At 54.2% G+C, this 17,957-nt stretch overlaps 1 protein-coding gene across 1 annotated transcript; it reads left to right on the top strand.

Annotated features, from left to right (window-relative positions):
• The first annotated feature begins 3,437 nt into the window (after window positions 1–3,437).
• Window positions 3,438–16,761, top strand: BATF3 (basic leucine zipper ATF-like transcription factor 3). The gene is made up of 3 exons (XM_062211321.1): window positions 3,438–3,520; window positions 5,943–6,047; window positions 16,353–16,761. Exons 1-3 carry the CDS (start codon window positions 3,443–3,445, stop codon window positions 16,536–16,538), a joined length of 369 nt encoding a protein of 122 aa, XP_062067305.1. The 5' UTR covers window positions 3,438–3,442; the 3' UTR covers window positions 16,539–16,761.
• Window positions 16,762–17,957: the final 1,196 nt, after the last annotated feature.

Here is a 17,957-nt window from a genome sequence, read left to right as displayed (position 1 = left end):
TCCTGCAGGACCACCTTCTGAGAAAGAGCAGCGAGAGTACAAATCCTGAAAGGCCGGTTTCCCTCAAAGAGAAAAGCAACGATGACCCCACAGTGGGGTTTTCTAGCATCTGAGCAACATGTTTTTGTAAGAACTGCCTTCGCGTGAAGCGAATGAATCACCATAGGATTTGATCATTGAGCTGCAAACCTCCCACACTCTCTCCCTCAGCCCCAAACATGTAATCCAGGGTCATTGTGGTATTAATAGGAAATTGCCAAACAGGATAATTTCTGTTCCCAGTTCAAGGGGAACCACACACACACACACACACGCACAGGCAAAAGAAGGGAAGACAACATTTGAAATATTTGTTCTTGTGTGTCTTTTCATTCTCATTTTTCTTCCTCCTTCTGACTTTAGGAGGAGAAAATGAACCAGAAAACATTAACAGAAAAGCAAGGAAACAGATTAGGTAGATGACCAGGGAAGTGCTGGCATTGTGTCTGAGCCACAGGGAAGGCAAGGATATACATGTATTTCTGTTCCTCACAAATATGAAATGTTTGAAGATGCTAACATAATAAAGCAATTATTCAAAAAGCTTTTAAAGACAGGTAACAGAAATTAATTCCACTGCCACAAGAGAAAAGCTACCGCCTTGGTGTACTGTCTTCCGATCTTTCCTCACACGCACACATTGTAGCCTGCAAGTTATACATGTACTTTTTGTGTCCTGATTTTTTTCTCACCTTACCTCATATCAAATAAATCATCCATGTGGCAGATTTGTCTGTATGTTGTATTTTTTAAGATGCATGGTATTCTATCTTCTGGCAATAATATATTTTGCTTAGCTATTCAACTCTAATTGTTCATCTACATTGCTTATGATTTTTCACTTTTAAAATGTTATGAACTTTTAGTGCTCCTACTATTTTTCTCTCTAGTGTTTTCCATGATTGTCCTAGAATGATTTTCTAGAAATGGGGAGACTGAGTCAAAATGATGACTCTGTATGGTTCTTGAAAATTACAATAAAATTACTTTCCAACGATGCCAGTGAAGATTTACTGATTCCAGTAAGATATTTTCCTAATTTAATATTTCGAAAGGATTCTTACTTTAATGTATTTTTCCAACATTTATTTTTCCTGGTTATTTCTTTTGTTGGGAAATCCCAGTTCACGTGACTTGTTCAGTTTGTGCTGGAGGGAAGGGGCTTTCTTAGTGTTTTTCCTATTCCATTTCATAGGATGCATATACTATCGAGATTCTAAACTTTCCTCATCTACACCATAGTGTCCCAATCCGTTTGTTTTAAATTTCTGGTTGTCTTGTCATCTAAAACAATTCAGCATTTTTGTATTCAGATTTTATCAATGTCATTTCTATCACTTGTAGTCTTAGAAAAGCTTTTCCTTGTCTTGTCCCCAAGAGCTTTAATAAGAAGTTAATTCTGCCTTGTCTCCTTGATTTTTATTTCTAACTGCCTAATCTATTCATTGTGAGGTAGGATCTATGTGTCAAATTGATCTCTAAGTGCCAGCTGGTTAACCAAGACTCCTCCTTCAAATGTGTTTGAAGAAACCCTTGCACAACACACCCCAGTGGACTGTGCCCACACAGAGTTCTTGTGTGCAGCCGAAGGGTCCCAGGCTCCACGGGGAGACGCAAGGAAGCTACAGTCCCAGAGGACTTAGAATGTGTCGAGGCTTGGGGAGAACAGAAAAGTGCCAACGACCGGAATCAGGGCGTGCACCTGAGTGTCCAGTGGTGCTGAGACCCTGTCCTTCGCATGCGCACACAGCATCGGAGGATAACAGCGCTTCTGAATGTTACAACCACTTCACCCAGTGTTCCCCTGTCTTCTCGGAGTCCCTGTAATTTTTCCAGAATGAGGGATCTCAGCTGACCTCCCGCAATAGCTTTATCGAGCACCTGAGATGTGTGGTGCGCTGTGCTAGGTACGCCGTGTGCACCTGTGCGAGGTGCTGGCCTGCGCGGGGTGCGACCCTGGGATCGGAAAAAGTATGCCCCCCGTCCCCGTCTGCCCTGCGCCCTCTCCCCTCTTCCCTACCGCCCAACTCCCCTGCTCGCCCGGACTTCCCACTGGCTTTCCTCTGCTCTGAAGGCTTTGAGGACGAGTCTTAAATCCTGGCCGACAGTCACATGCCCTGGCCTGGGAATCAGAATTTCTCATGCCCCATCCCCCGGCTGCCCACAAACCTGAAGGCCTCAGCGACTACACTGGGAAGGCACTTGTGACCTGCCCACCCGCCCACCCGGAGTCGCGACTCGCTTCCCTTCCCGGCGCTGACTCCTCGCAGACCTCAAGCCGGTAACCGCTCGTTCTTTATTTGCTGGGACCACGTTCAACACTTGTTAAGCGGCAGACAGTTTGGGAGGGGGGGAGGGGGCGACACGCCCTGCCTCTGCCCTGTCCCCGCTGCGGCACGGGCGTGTGGCAGCCACCACACATCTTCACCTACAGGCAGGACACCTGCCGCTCCGATCTTGAACAAGGAAACGGTTCTGGTCCATCTGACTTCAGGATGACGGGGCCACAGTCCTGATCCCGTCGCCAGAGACGTTGTCCAACGTGTGGGATTCGCTCCCTGGGACGCCGGTCACTGTTCCCGTCCGGGACAGTGGCCCCTGCCCACGCTCCGGCTCAAGGAATCCACGCTCGGGGCCGCCCCGCCTCGCTCCTTCCCGCAGCCCGGCAGCACCGGGAACAGAAAGGGCAGGTGCTCCCCGCAGAAAGGCCCGGGAACGCCCGCGCTCTGGGCGCGCGGCTCCACGCGTGAGGCTGCCGCCCCTTCCCGCGCCTGCGCCTCCTGGGCTGAGGACCGAGTGACGGTGGCGACCCGCAGGCCGAGTGCCCGGAGAGAGCCCCCAAAGCCCGACTCCCGCCGGGGCTGGGGGGCGGCAGGGAGGCGTAGGCAATGCGCAGACAAAACCACCAACCCCCGACCACCCGGCTGTGTTTCTCGCCCCGAGTACCCCCAAGACTGTGCCTCCCGACCCCCACCCACCCCAGCGTCGCCTCCCGCGGGTGGGCGTCGCGTTCCCTCCTCGGTTTCGGAGCCGCCACGTGACTTCAGGGCCCCAGCGAAAAGCCGCGCCCGAGGTGGGATTGGGGACCCCGAGGCGCAGCAGAGGGCGGGGAGAGGAGGAAACGGGGCGGAGGTGGGAGAAGGAGGCGGGGCGCACTTGGGGACGGGAAGGACCGCGGGCGGCGACCCGGGGGTGGGGAGCCCGGGCGGACGCGCGGCGCCGGCGAGCCGGGAGAGCGGGAAGCCCGCGGGGGCGGGGCGCAAGCCGACGGCCAGGTGCGGGCGAGGCGATGCGGGCGGTCGGAGGGCGCTCGTAGCCCGGGCCCCGCGTGCAGGGCGCCGCGGGCCGGGCCGCGCCTCCACCGGGCTGCGCGCGGGGCGGGCCGGCTGCACCAGCGCCCGGCATGTCGCAGGGGCTCCCGGCCGCTGGCGGCGTCCTGCAGAGGAGCGTCGCGGCGCCGGGGCATCAGCAGCAGCCGCAGGTAGTGGGCGAGAGACTCCGGGAGGGCCGCGGGGGCGCGCGGGTGGAGGGCGCTGCCGGCGCCAGAGAGGAGAGGGACTAGGGGCGTGGGGGCGACGGTCCGGGGGTCCCGGCCTCCGCTTCGGCCGCAACTGGGAGGGCTCCGAGAGTGGAAAGGCCGCAGGGCGCGGACGTCCACTGGGGCTGGGCACGGCCCGCGCACCCTGGCACGTGGGGTCCACGCTGCCCCAGGGCCGTCGGGCCGGGCGCCGCCGAAGGCCACCACCCCGCAGCCAGCGTATCCGGATGGGCCTTCAACCCAAAGGGGCGGCTCGTCCCCAGCCACTCCCCACACCCACCCTCCTCTGGCGGCCGCTGGAATGGGGAACGCGGTACGGGTCAGCCTGGGGGTGTGGGGCGGGGGCCGCGGCGGGGAGACTCCACCCCCAGCTCTGGTAGAACCCCCTCGTCCCCCCCCAACCCTCCCACCCCGGCTCCCAGTCCGTCCTCCGCGCCGTCCTCAGCAGCACTTAGAGCTGTGCACGCAGAAAACTGGGACTAGGCTGCCGGCGGGGACGGCCCCTCGGAGCCTTAGCTCCCAGCTTAGCTTGGCGGCGGTTGGGGCTGGTTCTCGCGCTCTCTCCCCGGTGGGTGTCCGGCGCCTTTGGGCCTCGGCATCGCCACCCAGGCTGAGCAGCCTCGGCAGTTCGCTTAATCTCTCCGTGCCTCGGTTTCCCCATTTGTGAAATGAGTAGAATAACGTCGCCCTCCCAGGATTTTTGTGAAAACTAAGTGAGACGTGCTTCATCATATAGGAACATCGCAAAATTGTACTCCCCTCTTTCTGCCTTAAGTAGTTCTGCTGGGCTGGCAGGTGCGACACGCATCCCTGATTGGTAATAAATCCAGTTTAGCGTGTCAGCTCCCAGAGGCATGATTTAGTGAAAAGCACGGTGAAGATTCAATTAAAAACAGCAACCTCGGTTAGGGCAGGTAGCTTCAGGAGAGCAGGCTGCGTGCCCACGGGAGCTTCAGGATAGAATCTCGCTGTGTCCGGTGCCAGCCCCCAGCGCCAGGCTGTTGGCAGAAGGCAGCGGGAAGCACCGACATCTGTTCAGGAATTGTGTCCCCAGCGCATAGGCAGTGCCTGGCGCACCTGCAGGTGCTCCGAAAGAATGGGAACAGAAAACTCGGAGAAGTTCGGTCATTTACTCCAGGCCATCTGACAGTAAGAGACAAAGCCAAGATCCTTGATGTTCTGCGTGTCTTTAGCAAGACTTCTTGGCCTCTTTACAAGATTACCTTGTTATACCTGTCTCTGTTCCCTCAAGCCTTGACCCGAGACTAATTCTATTATAATGTAAGCTATTTCTTCTTCTTCTTTTATATCTTTATATTTTTGCATATGCTGGGACTTCTTTCCTACTGGAAGTTGGGGAGATGATATGTGCCTGTCTTATTTGGAATACAAGGCCAGATAGGTTAACTTAAAATATCAATTATTTTGTGTTATTTGCTTTCCATGAATAATTGAGTAGCTTTCTGTGTTTCATCCCCACTTTTAGACTCTCTAGAAAGAAGGAATTTTTTTTTTTTTTTTTTTTTTTTTTTTTTTTGCCCTTGATATATTCTCACTGGGCTCTGGAAAGCAAATACTGCTCTTCTTTTCCATGATTTCTTTAACTGGCTGCAGAGTTTTTGCATAGTAGCTCCATTTTTCTGTCTCCCTGTTTCACGATTCCCCCTCGAAGGAGTTGACTAAGTTTGGCTCAGATCTCGTGTGAGGCTGAGTTTTCAGGACACATCATAACTTTGCTTTCTGATTCACTCTAACCTCTGAAACAGTGTCAGCCACACGTTGTTCAAATGAGCACGTTGCCAGGGCACTTCAGATCGCTGGGCGAGTCGGTGGCGTCACGTGTTTGCCGTCAGGTGCGAGTGTAAGCATGGCTTGCAGCCACTCTCCCGAGGACCTGCTCAGGCCTGGCAGCGTGAGGGCTGGCGTCCAGCAAGCTCCCCACAGCTATGCCCCTGGCTTTCCCAGTCTGGCCCCGGCAGCACTGACACCACAGCTCTTCCAGGCACACGCCCTGTGGGGTAGAGGTTTGCCAACGGTGGTTTGGAGACTAACAGACCTGAGTTCCACTTCCCACTCCCTCACTCACTAGCTGGTACCTGAAGCAAGTTCCTTAACCTGTCTGGGTTTCTTATTCCTCATCTTTTAGATGGCGGTCACACCCCATTTTTCAGGGTAGGTGGCATGGCCCCCGGGGAGTGGGCCTCAACCCTGAGCCCACTGGGGTAGCAACCAACACGGCTGTTGATTGCAAATACTGCTACCGTGGTGGAGCCCAGTGAACAGCGCTGAGCAAAGAGAGGGCAGGGTGAGGGGCCTCAACTTCAAACGTCACCGAATGTCTCTCCATACTCCCCTCACCCCCCAGAGCCCTGAGGAGGATGACAGGAAGGTGCGAAGGAGAGAAAAAAACCGAGTTGCTGCTCAGAGAAGTCGGAAGAAGCAGACCCAGAAGGCTGACAAACTCCACGAGGTGAGGCTGTGCCTGGGGCAAAGCCACGTGGGAGCCACAGGGAGGAGCCTCCTCTGCCCTTGCAGCCGGGTGATGACGTCACTGCCCTCACCCCCACCCCCACCCCCTGGGCAGTGCGCATGCTTAGTTCTGCGGGGGTCCTCCCAGCCCAGGCTTCTGATTCTTCGCTCATGGACTTCTACATTTCTTCCCCATGAGCTAAATGCTTATAATATGCAAGCTTTACATATATATGGGATTGATTGATTTGAAAAACAAAATGATGGACCCGGGGGAGAGACAGAGGGAGAGAGATATTTTCTATTTGCTGGTTATATCAGATAGATATCTTGTATCTGCGGGTTCACCCCCTCAAATGCCTACAACCAGCCAGGCTGGGGCCAAGCCAAAGCCAGGCGCCTGGAACTCCATCTGGGTCTTCCACATGGGTGTGGGGGCCCAGGGACTTGAACCATCTTCTGCTGCTTTCCCAGGTGCATTAGCAGGGAGCTGGATTAGAAACAGAGTAGCTGGGACTCAAACCAGTGCTTCAGTGTTAGATGCCAGTGTTGCAGGTGGCAGCTTAACCTGCTGTGCTACAATGCTGGCCCCAAGATTTCCTTCATTATACAGCAAAACAAAACATTTCTTCTTGATCTTGGTTTCCTCTCAAGCTCTTGACCCATTTTGTTCCTCCCCTCACTTGCCTGCTTCTCTCTCTCTCTTTATCTCTCCCTCTAAAGATTTATTTATTTATTTGAGAGTCAGTTACAGAGAGAGGGAGAGACAGAGAGAAAGGTTTTCCATCTGCTGGTTCACTCTCCAAATGGTCACAACAGCCTGAGCTGGGCTGATTGCGAGCCAGGAGTCAGGAGCTTCTTCCGGGTCTCTCACATGGGTGCAGGAGCCCAAACACTTGGGCCATCTTCTACTGCTTTCCCAGGCCATAGCAGAGAGCTGGATTGGAAGAGAAGCAGCCAGGACATGAACCTGTGCCCATATGGGATGCTGGCACCACAGGCGGAGTCTTAACCTACTGTGCCATAGCGCTGCCCCCATTTGCCTGCTTCTTAAGAAAAATAGCTCCCACCTGCCATCTCCTTGTCTTCCATTGCCATTCAGTCCCCATCCTCTGTCATTTCATTTCTGCCCCTGCTCCATGCAGACACACAGGACAAACATACAACACATAGAAACACATGTATGACACACACACAGGGATATACACACACAATGTATATATACCCCTACAGAAGCTGCTGCCATGGGGGCCTCCAGGGCCCTGCTGCTGCCCTGCCCCGGGCCCTCTCTCTGGGCCTGTGGTCCTGACTCGTGCCTTCTTGAAGCCATCCCTTCTTTTGCCTCTAAAAGACCACATTTCCTGGCTGTCCTGACCCTCCTTGCCACTCTCTGTCCTCAGTGTCCCTGTCAGATTTTCTACCTGTTTTCTTTGCCTTTTTTTTTTTTAATATTTTTGTATTTATTTGAAAGTGAGAGTTACACAGAGATAAAGACAGAAGAGAGAGAGAAAGAGAGAGAAAGAGAAAGATTTTCCATTTACTAGTTTACTCCCCAGATGGCAGCAATGGTAGAGCTGGACCAGGCAGAAGCCAGGAGCTTTATCTGGGTTTCCTATGTGGGTGCAGGGGCCCAAGCACTCAGGCCATCTTCCACTGCTTTCCCAGGCCATAGCAGAGAGTGGGATTGGAAGTGGAGCAGCTGGGACTCAAACAGGTGCCCACAGGGGATGCTGGTGCCATGGGTATGGTAGCTTTACCTGCTATACAAAATGCCAGCCTTATCTGTTTTCTTAAGTGTTGGTGTTGATCAGGGGTTCTGTCCCTGCCCTTTTCTCTTCTGACCCTGGAAGATTTAAACTGCTAAGCTCTCCTCCTGTCATCAGTTCCGACACTGGTGACTCCTCTGTCCTGGCCCTAGAACCCATAGCTTCACCTTAGGCTTGCATGTCCCCATGTGGGTCTGCAGCAGGCTGCTGGGAGGCACCAGACTCACAACAGGATGTTCTGTCTGTCTGCTCTGAGACTTCCTCTTTGCACTGTCTTCAAATTGCAGCTAATGAAGCTAAGCATCTTCTCATCACTCAGAGCAGGGGTCTAGGTTTTCCCCCACCCTTATGCACAAACCCACATAATCCCACAGTGATTATCCCACTGCTCCGTGTCATGAACTGGCCTTGAAAGCATCCGGGGATCTATCTAAGGAACTGGCGACAGTTCCACCTGCTCGTCTCTGCACAGGGCTTGTGTGCAGTGTTAAAGGTTTTAGTTTAGGCCGGCGCCGCGGCTCACTAGGCTAACCCTCCGCCTTGCGGCGCCGGCACACCAGGTTCTAGTCCCGGTCGGGGCACCGATCCTGTCCCGGTTGCCCCTCTTCCAGGCCAGCTCTCTGCTGTGGCCAGGGAGTGCAGTGGAGGATGGCCCAAGTGCTTGGGCCCTGCACCCCATGGGAGACCAGGAGAAGCACCTGGCTCCTGCCATCGGATCAGCGCAGTGCACCAGCCGCAGCGCGCCAACCGCGGCGGCCATTGGAGGGTGAACCAACGGCAAAAGGAAGACCTTTCTCTCTGTCTCTCTCTCTCACTATCCACTCTGCCTGTCAAAAAAAAAAAAAAAAAAAAAAGGTTTTAGTTTAACTCAGTGCTACCACATGCTCTTGCCATCAATGGTCCGAGCAAGGCCGGTGTGGGATGCTGACTGCACAGGGACTCTGAGGTGTGGCAAGAGCAGTCCTGGAAACTCTTTTAACGGAAAGCATGGAACACATTTAGAACCAGATGCAGAGAGAACACCACAGAGATATTTTGGGTTTTGTTCCAGGCCACTGTCATCAAGCAAATATTGCAATCAAGTGAGTCACATGAGTTTTTGGATTCCCAGTGCGTATGAAATCTATGTTTACACTATGCTGTAACCTATTCAGTGTGCAATAGCATTGTCTCTAAGAAAACGATGTCTGTACCTCGATTAAAAGTATTTTATTGCTAAAAAATGGTGACGATCATCATACTATTAGAAAACAGGTTGCCACAAACCTTCAGTTTGCAAAAAAATAAATTGTGAGGCTCAATCAGACAAGGTTTGCCTGTCCTCCAGGCGGAGGTGACTCACTGATACAAATTCGCAGCGTGGCATATGCTGCAAATATCAGCTGCTTTCCTGGAAGTCGGAAGGCGGGGCCCTAGATAGAGGCTCCAGGGTGCGGCAGGGCAGGGCCTTCCTAGCCCTTAGAAGTTCTGGACACAGTGTCCTCTGCATCCTTTCTTCTCCTCCCCCTTGCTCCTGAAGCCGGTGTGGTTCTAGCTTCAGGGGGGCCTTGAGACTCATAGCCCACGCCTGGCCCTGTGTTCAGGCCACATGCACCAGCAGAACAGCCAGGGCCCCACCCCTCAGGAAGCTTCTGGTCCAAGCCTGGTGCATTATCAGTTCTAAGTCCTGAGTGATTATGTGAACTGGGGTAACCCAAGCGTCTTGGACAAGGTTATTCGTGGAGCAAGGTCAAGTAGGTCCACTCCGCAAATATTGATTAAGTGCGACTGTGGGCAATGCCATGGGTTCCTGTCCTTGGGAAGTGTAGGATTTCCTAAGGCAAGGGTGTTGGTTTCCTAACTGCTGCTGTAACCCATTCCCACAAGTGTGGGTGCTTAAAGCAGCACCCATTTGCTGCCTTACAATTTTGATGCTTAGACATCTGAAACGGTCTCGCAGGGCTGAAATGAACGTATTGGCAGGGCTGCCTGCCTTCTGCAGTCTCGGAGAGGATTCGTCCCCTTGCCTTTTCCAGTTTCTGGAGTATCCTGTGTTGCTTGGTTGTGGTCCTCATTCATCTTCAAAGCTATCAGTGGCTGGCCTGTTCTTTCTCATTCTGTGTTTCTCCGACTCGATTCCCATCATCATGTCTTCTTCTCTGACCCCCTCTGTGACTCCTGGGCCTGCCTGAATAATCCAGGCGCATTCTCCGTTGTATGCTTCTCCATGTCATCGCACCTGCAAAGGTGAAATCTGAGCATTTACAGGTTCCAGGAAGGGATGTAGATACCTTTGAGGGGCCGTTATTGTGCCTACCACAGAAGGTACCATGAATACCCTTTTAACTTTACTAAATTGTAAAAACAAAACAAAACTAAAAACCAGATGAAGCACTGGGTTTCTCTCAACTTACAGCATTGTTAGATTTCATAACCAAATGAAGCAGGTGCCTGGGAACACAGGAATGGGGCCACGTTTACTCCTGCTGGATCCCTCTTTGAACCCTAGGTGGGTTCCTGGACTGTTCTTCTGCCTGTTGACCGTGTTGCATAGCAGTAACACCAACTGCTTTTTCTAGAAATGGGTGGGTTCATCTGGAGCCCAGGCCACCCATGGTGGAACATTCCCTTCTCCTGTCTCTCTGTGAAGCTAGAACTATGCGCCATGGCACAACAGCTCCAGCTCCAACAAGGCCAACTGTGGTGAGAAGCAGCATCAGGAAGGACATGCTGGGGGCTCCATCTGTATAGAAACTCTCCAACTGTAGCTCCTACCTTACCCTCACTGGCTACACACAAGTGAAGCTGGTCACAAGAGGGTGTAAGGGAGCAGACAGCTGGCACAGGACCAAGGGAAAACACCCCACAGCTTGTGCCGAACAGGAGGATGTCATTATTTCCAGCCTCCTTCCAGGAGTGTGTCATTGATGTGGGCATCTGTGTTGTGTGTGGCCAGCAATTGAGTGACAGGGCATCACGTGACTAACTCTACACACTGGAGGTGGTTGTCTGGTTAAAAGATGGGAGAAAGAGGGCTTTTACCAGCATGCAGTGAGTTGAGCCAAGCTTACCAAGCAAACTGCTGAGGGGCATGGCAGAAAGTCCTTGGGGGGCCAGCACAGTGGCACAGTAGGTTAATCCTCTTCCTGAGGCTTCAGCATCCCATATGGGCAACAGTTCTAGTCCCGGCTGCTCCTTTTCCAATCCAGCTTTCTGTTGTGGCCTGGGAAAGCAGTAGAAGATGACCCAAGTGCTGGAGTCCCTGAACCCACATGGGATACCCAGAAGAAGCCCCTGGCTCCTGGCTTCAGATTGGCATAGCTCCGGCCATTGTGGCCCAGACCTCTCTCTGTGTCTCTCCCTCTCACTGTCTGTACCTCTGCCTCTCAAATAACTAAATAAAATCTTAAAAAAAGAAAAAAGAAAGTCCTTTGGGTCTCCTAGGGCTCATGGGCCACATCCAGGATAGGGAAAGTCAGAGCCAGACAGCATGCATGGAGACCTTCTCCTGAGCCTGGAGTGAGGGTAGCACACTGGGCGGCATCGAGGGGCCTGGACGGCAGCCACCTGGTGACCGCGACTGCCTGCTACCCCTTGCATTCAGCAGCCTGTCCTCAGGGTGTTAGCCAGTGTTCCTCCGTCCTGTGCTGTGGGATGTTCACAGATACCGTGGAGTAGCTCGAGCTCTTTTCTTGAATATCAGGAAAGCAAACGCTTAGAGCAAGATGTATTTCACATGTCCCCTTTCCTCTGCCACTCAGCTCACTCTCATGCCTGTGTTGCCTCCAACACCCTGGGAGAACCCCCTTGGGCTCCAGCTCTTGTAAGTCCCTCGGTCACCTCCTTCCCCTCTCAGTTCCCCTTCTCCAAAGTCTGAGGACCGCCCATCAAGGCGGGACCTCCACGGAGGGCAAGCAGGGAAGAGCCTGCCCAGGCCGAGGGAGAGTGGCTGGGCTCAGCCTTGGGTCAGGGTGCCGGTTGCTGGCAGGTGCGCTGCAGCAGGGAGTGGGGCTTCCTAACCCGTGTGTGTGTGTGTCCCTCAGCCCTCTCTGGGTCTGCACATCACCGCCTCCCTGCACTTGCACCTCTCCTGGCGATTTCAACCTCCATTTGTCTCTGGACAGTAGGTGCGTGCCTGACACCACACGCACCAGTGGGAGCCCAAGTGAACAGTCAGGATCTCTAAGACAAGGCGAACGGTGGCCCAGGAGTCAGTCAGCCTGGTCTTACCAGGCACCCGGAGGCGTGAGACTGAGAAGAAATTCTGAGTCAGAAAGGGAGGGCCACGGTGCCATCTTCAAGAGCCCCAAATGTCACGAGCCGACAGGTGACCTGGGCAGTATGGTTGTGGTGTGCATTGCCACCGTGTTTTCAGAGGCTGCATGCTCTGAGAGGACTCTACGTGGCTGTCCCCACTGGGTTTAGAAACTGATGATGACACTAATTGGTGCAGCGCTCGCTGGTGACACAGCCTTTCTGCTGGGAAGTGCCTCAGCGCGAGGCTTGGGAATCGGCTGACTGGGAAACCCTGAGGGCCCGCGGCCCCTTGCTTCTGGTAACCACCGTGGGGAAATTTGGGCCCAGGCGTAGGCAACAGAAAGCAGAATTGTGATGCTGCCTGAGAGTTCTGTTGACCTTGAATTCAAGGATCAGAGCCCATGTCTGGGTGACCTTGGAAGAGTCACTGCACCTCCCAAAGCTTGCAAAGTGGGGTCTGTGTGTGTGCCCCCTATGGCCTTCCCCTGGCCCTCCTTGCCTTCTCACCTGAGTAGCTTCTCTACCAGGCCTCCATCCTGTCTCCTACCTTAGAGACACCCTGCACCCTGGCTGCCCCAAGATAGTCCCCCTGCCCACTCCCCAGGCAGCCTCTCAGTGCCCGGAAGAGGGTTTCTCACCTTCAGCGCTGTTGACTTTGGGGGCTGGACAGCTCCTGGCTGTGGGGGCTGCCCTGTGCACTGAGGATTGGAACGGTACCCCTGCCCCGGCCCGCTGGGTGCAGTAGCACCCCTCCCCCTGCTGTCTGCGGATGCTGCTAGATGCCCTCGCCTGTGTTCCTCTGGGCACTGCCACAGTGGCCCCAGTCCAGAGCCACCACCTTAGGCAGCTGAATTTCTTTTTTTTTAATTTATTTTTATTTTTTTAATTTTTGACAGGCAGAGTGGACAGTGAGAGAGAGAGAGAGAGAAAGGTCTTCCTTTTGCCGTTGGTTCACCCTCCAATGGCCGCCGCGGCCAGCGCACTGCGGCCGGCACACCGTGCTGATCCGATGGCAGGAGCCAGGTGCTTCTCCTGGTCTCCCATGGGGTGCAGGGCCCAAGCACTTGGGCCATCCTCCACTGCACTCCCTGGCCACAGCAGAGAGCTGGCCTGGAAGAGGGGCAACCGGGACAGAATCCGGCACCCCAACTGGGACTAGAACCCGGGGTGCCGGCGCCGCTAGGCAGAGGATTAGCCTATTGAGCCGCGGCGCCAGCCAGCTGAATTTCTGAGGCAGTGCTTTCCCTACCTCTAGGAGGGCAGGTGGCAGCTCAGTGACCTCAGTCCCTGGCTTCAGCCAAGAATTGGAAACTGGAGAGGATTTGAGCTGCACTCATCACCTCTTGGAAACAACAGTGCACTTACTGTCTCTTGCTCACTTGTCCTCACTGTGAAATCCAGTCACTGCGCCCCAGCATGAAGCGGGCTCTCATTCTGTCCCCCATGCCACCTTTCGGGGTCCTCGGGTGCCTCCTTCCTCCCCTCCAGCACCTCTGTTTCTTTCTGAAGGGCAGGCCTCCCCGATAATGTGCACTTCTCTCTCTCTGCTCAGTGAAAGCCCCTCAGGAGATTTGTGAGTGGACCTTAAATCCCAGAAGAGAAAGTCCCCCTGCAGGAGGCAGCTGTGGGCCCAGCTGGGCGGCCTGGAAGGGACAGCTCTGCAGACGTCCCAGCGGGGGTCCAGGGCGAGCTCCGCTGCGGCCCCAGAGCCCCTGGCTGCAGAGCTCAGGAAGTGCAGAAAGGCTGTCAGGGATGCTGTGCCGTGGAAGAGAGCTTCCTGCACTTCGGAATCTGGCTTGTCCTTAGCTTGTTGGGACCGTTCGTGTCTGCTCTCCACTTCACTTGAAGGCGAAGGGCCCTTGCAGTTGCAGAGTGTGTGTGTGTGCACATGTGTGCGTGTGTAGGCGTGCATCTGTGGCACACCCACTGCAGCCTCTCTCAGGCCTTGCTGTCTCGACCTCCAGCCCCATCCTCCCACCTAGATCCTGCACTTGCCCTTGGGAGGCTTGTTGCTGGGTTTGTAAACCGAATTCCCACTCCAGGACTGTGCTTGTTAGGGGCTGGGGGAGCCCCAGGAAGGGAGCGTGAGCAGCAAGAGGACAGGCTGAAGGCAGCAGTGGGCCAGTGCACTGGGGAAGCCACAGCCTGCTGCCCTGGAGATGGTTCCTGTCTACCCTGGGAGCCTGCGTGCCATGGAGAGGAGGAAAGGATGCACCCTGCGTGTAGCCTCTCTGGGCTCCTTGGTTCTAAAAGGGAGGAAGGAACCTAGAAGGAGGAGTGGGGAGTGAGGTGAGAGAACACAGAGAAGTCGCTGAGCACACGGATGCTGGCACTTAGCCGTCAGGCGAGGGTGCAGGAAAGGGTTAGCAAGAGCTTCTGGGTGCTATTTCTGATCTTTGGGGAAAGGCATTATTTAATACAGTGAGCTTTAACCTGATACAAGACTGAACAGAACACAGAGTTCTGTTTAGTGGTTCCTCTGGGCACAGCTGTCAGAAGCCCTCCTGGAGGTGGTGGCTTGAGCTGCGCCCACACAGGAAAGGAAGAAGGCACTGCAGGTGACAAGAACCACACGAGCCAAGGGGTGGGTTGACAACTTGCACACGTCTTCGGGGGCTGTAAGGTCAGACTTCTCTACTAGTAAGAGAGAAGATGTGCAGGGTGATCAGGGAATGCATGTGTCCCTAGGACAGCAACACCCAACCGTACGAATCCGGCTGGGAATAAAGAACCACATCAGGAAATTTACAGAAGATGACCAGCCTGGCGGTCTCGGCTGGCAGGCTGGCAGGCTCAGCAGTTGGCTATGTGTTATAGAGCTCAGTAATGACTTAGGGATGAAGAGAAAGAAGGCCTGCTCAAGCGAGTGGATGGCTTAAAGCCGTGTGAGATCACACATCCACGGCATGATACAATGGAAATTTTAAAAGATTCGGTCGTCCAGAAGATACCCAAAGGAACAGAGTGAAATGCGGTGGAGACAGATGGCAAGCTCCGTACTTCAGCTCCAAAACTTCCATCACTGTCCATGGATGGACAGAGGTGCAGCAGGTGCAGATGAAGCTTGTACGTCTGTGTAAATGCAGGGAGAATCCCCAGTGACTTGGAACCAGCACGAGGGAGGCCACTGCCACACATTTGCCCTCTGCATGGTTGCCAGATGATGCACTGCACTCTGGGAGTAACATTTTCTCAGAGATTCTTGCAGTGTGGAGCATCAGGGAGGGTCTCTGCTGGGACAGAGGTACAAGAAGTCCTAACACAAGGAACTCAGGACCTGCGATGCTGAGCTCAGAGAATACCTAAGGGGAAGTGGTATGGGGCTGTCTCCTAGCACTTCAAGAACCGTGATATGAGAAGAAGTGTTGGGTTTACTCTGTGGCAGGGGTGGAGAACCTTTTTTCTGCAAGGGCCATTTGGATATTTATAACATCACTCATGGGCCTACAGAATTATTAACTTTAAAGTTAGCTGGTTATAGATTTCTTGAATTGAGTCCTGCCTGATGCTGCCTTGGCAGGAGCAGACCAGATAGTCTGCTGGGCCTTGCACGCCCCACAGGCTGGGTGGTTCCCACCCCTGCATGGGGTTCCACTAGGCAGAACCAAGCTTAACAGGTGGGTTTGCAGGCGAGATGATTTGGGGTCTGTACAAAGAAGAGCTTTCAACACAGCGGCTCAGAAATGACTAGCTCTGTCTTTTGAAGGTGAGTGCACCCAGCACGAGTTGGATGTCTGCGCTGGAATTACAGCCAGAAGGTTTCTATGTGTGGGTTGGGCTAAGGGGTCTCCCTGCTGCCCTCCAGTTCAGTGCCTCTGTAAACCCAGATATCATTGAAACTTCTCAGATGAGTGCTGGAGCAAACCCACGGCAAAGGGATGTTTTCATTCATTTATTTGTGCAATCAGCAAACATTTGTTATGTTCCAGTAACTGTTGGGGGGGGGGTATAGCCATGAGCCCAACAGAGACCTGCAGAAAGCAAAGGGGCACAAGGGAACTTTATGGAGTGATGGAAATGGCGTCCGCATTGAGCAACACAATTGTACACAGTTGTCAAAACTCACTGCATCATACATTTTAAATAGGTACATTCTTAGGTTACATATGTTATCCCTCAATAAAGCTGATTCAGGAAACAGAGCCCAGCCCTCAGGATCCCTTCATGTGAATTGTGAAGGATCTGAGCAAAGCAGGATTCCGCACAGGAGGCGAGCTCGCCGTTTGCTGGTTAGAGCTGTGGGGAGGACAGAGGAAGGGGCCATGGTCTCAGGAACCCATCTGCCCATTCTCCGTGTTCCCCAGGAATACGAGTGCCTGGAGCAAGAGAACGCCGTGCTGCGGCGGGAGATCGGGAAGCTGACGGAGGAGCTGAGGCACCTGAGCGAGGCGCTGAAGGCTCACGAGAAGATGTGCCCGCTGCTGCTGTGCCCTGTGAACTTTGTGCCCATGCCCCGGCCGGATGCCGTGGCCAGCTGTCTGCCACCCTGAAGCCCCAGGACAGGCTCTGGGGCTTCTTCACGCCTGGAGATAGGGTATGCGGCTGCATCTGCATGTGGGGGAGTGGACAGCCAGCCGCGTCCTCCTGGGAACCTGACTCAGAGCCCTGGAGTGGATGCAGCGTGAGGCCGCCCCCAGGAGTCACTTTCCATCCCCCTTGGCAGCTACACGGTTCTGCCTGTAGGCAGGATCCTCTCCTCTGGAATTTGATAATAAAGATGGTTCTTGTCTCTTTTTCCCACGTTGGAATTGAAAGGCACAGTGGCCCAGTCTTCCTGGAGGAGTGCTGTCTGTTGCGTTGCTCTGGGCGGGTGGGTAGATGGGGGGGGGGGGGCACCTTTGTAGAGTACAGGCCCTTGGGACTTCCCTGCTCCCCCTGCACCCTCACAAGTCCTTGACCCAGCAGGACATTCGGGACGGGCTAGGCACGACTCGGGTTTGTCTTGTTCTGCCCGAGTCCTGGGCCGGGGCAGTCCCGGTTCTCCCAGCTGCTGTCTGTGCACACTGCTGGGTCACCTTCCCATTCCATATGTGGGCCCAGGGTCGGAGGACAAAGAGCTGGGCTGAGTCACTACACAGGGAAATCTGCACCCTTCTCTCAACAAATATTTGGCTAGGTGAGGAACAGTTTCTCCTCCAGGAAGGGCAGAGCCAGGCCCAGTTAAAGGTGGTCGCAGCCAGGAAAGCAAACGGGGGGTTACTGCCCACCCTCCTCCAATGCTCTTTTTCCCTGGAACAAGAAGGGGTTGCAGTGGGTGGAGTGATCCCATCATAAAGGGAAGAAGAAATGGGAAGAGAAAGGAGAGTAGTGCCTTGTTGTGAGTGTAGACGGTTGAAGAAGAAACAGATGCGGCCCCTGCGACGGGGGACAGATTTGCTGACTCGACTACTCTCCACACACCCCCTCTCTTGGGGAGGACTCCCCCTTCCTGGTGGAGGCCCTCCTGGTCTCCAGTGACTTGCGCAGACCAAAGACTGCAAATGTTTCCATTGCAATGCTGAGGTTAGAACAGGGCTAAGACAAGGCTTCCCAAATCTAATTGTATGGGGAATGGTGCAATTTTTTTGAAATATAAGAGACACTAAACTCATGCAGGCTGACCCCTTCGTTAGCACACAAGGGGGCCAGGGGCAGCAAAAGGGAAAGGACTGCTCTAGGTTACCCATGGGTAAGGAGCAGAAGCAGGCTGTGACCCTGGGTGGTCTGACTCCTGATCCACTGTTAACAGAGCCAGGCTGCACTCATGGGGCAGGATCCTGCTCAGCTGGTGTCGGATGTGGCGTGTCCTCCTGCCAGGACTGCACTGTCCAGGTGAGCAGCACACCTGCAAAGGGTCGACTCGGCCAGGGTGCCAGGGATCTGTGTGGCCGTGAGGATGAACATATCCAGTGTGTGCCTTCCATGTGCAG

This window comes from Lepus europaeus, chromosome 14 (genome assembly GCF_033115175.1).
Source record: "Lepus europaeus isolate LE1 chromosome 14, mLepTim1.pri, whole genome shotgun sequence".
NCBI lineage: Eukaryota > Metazoa > Chordata > Mammalia > Lagomorpha > Leporidae > Lepus > Lepus europaeus.
Note: the sequence above shows the minus strand (reverse complement) of the source record. Positions and strands in the feature narration are given on the sequence as shown.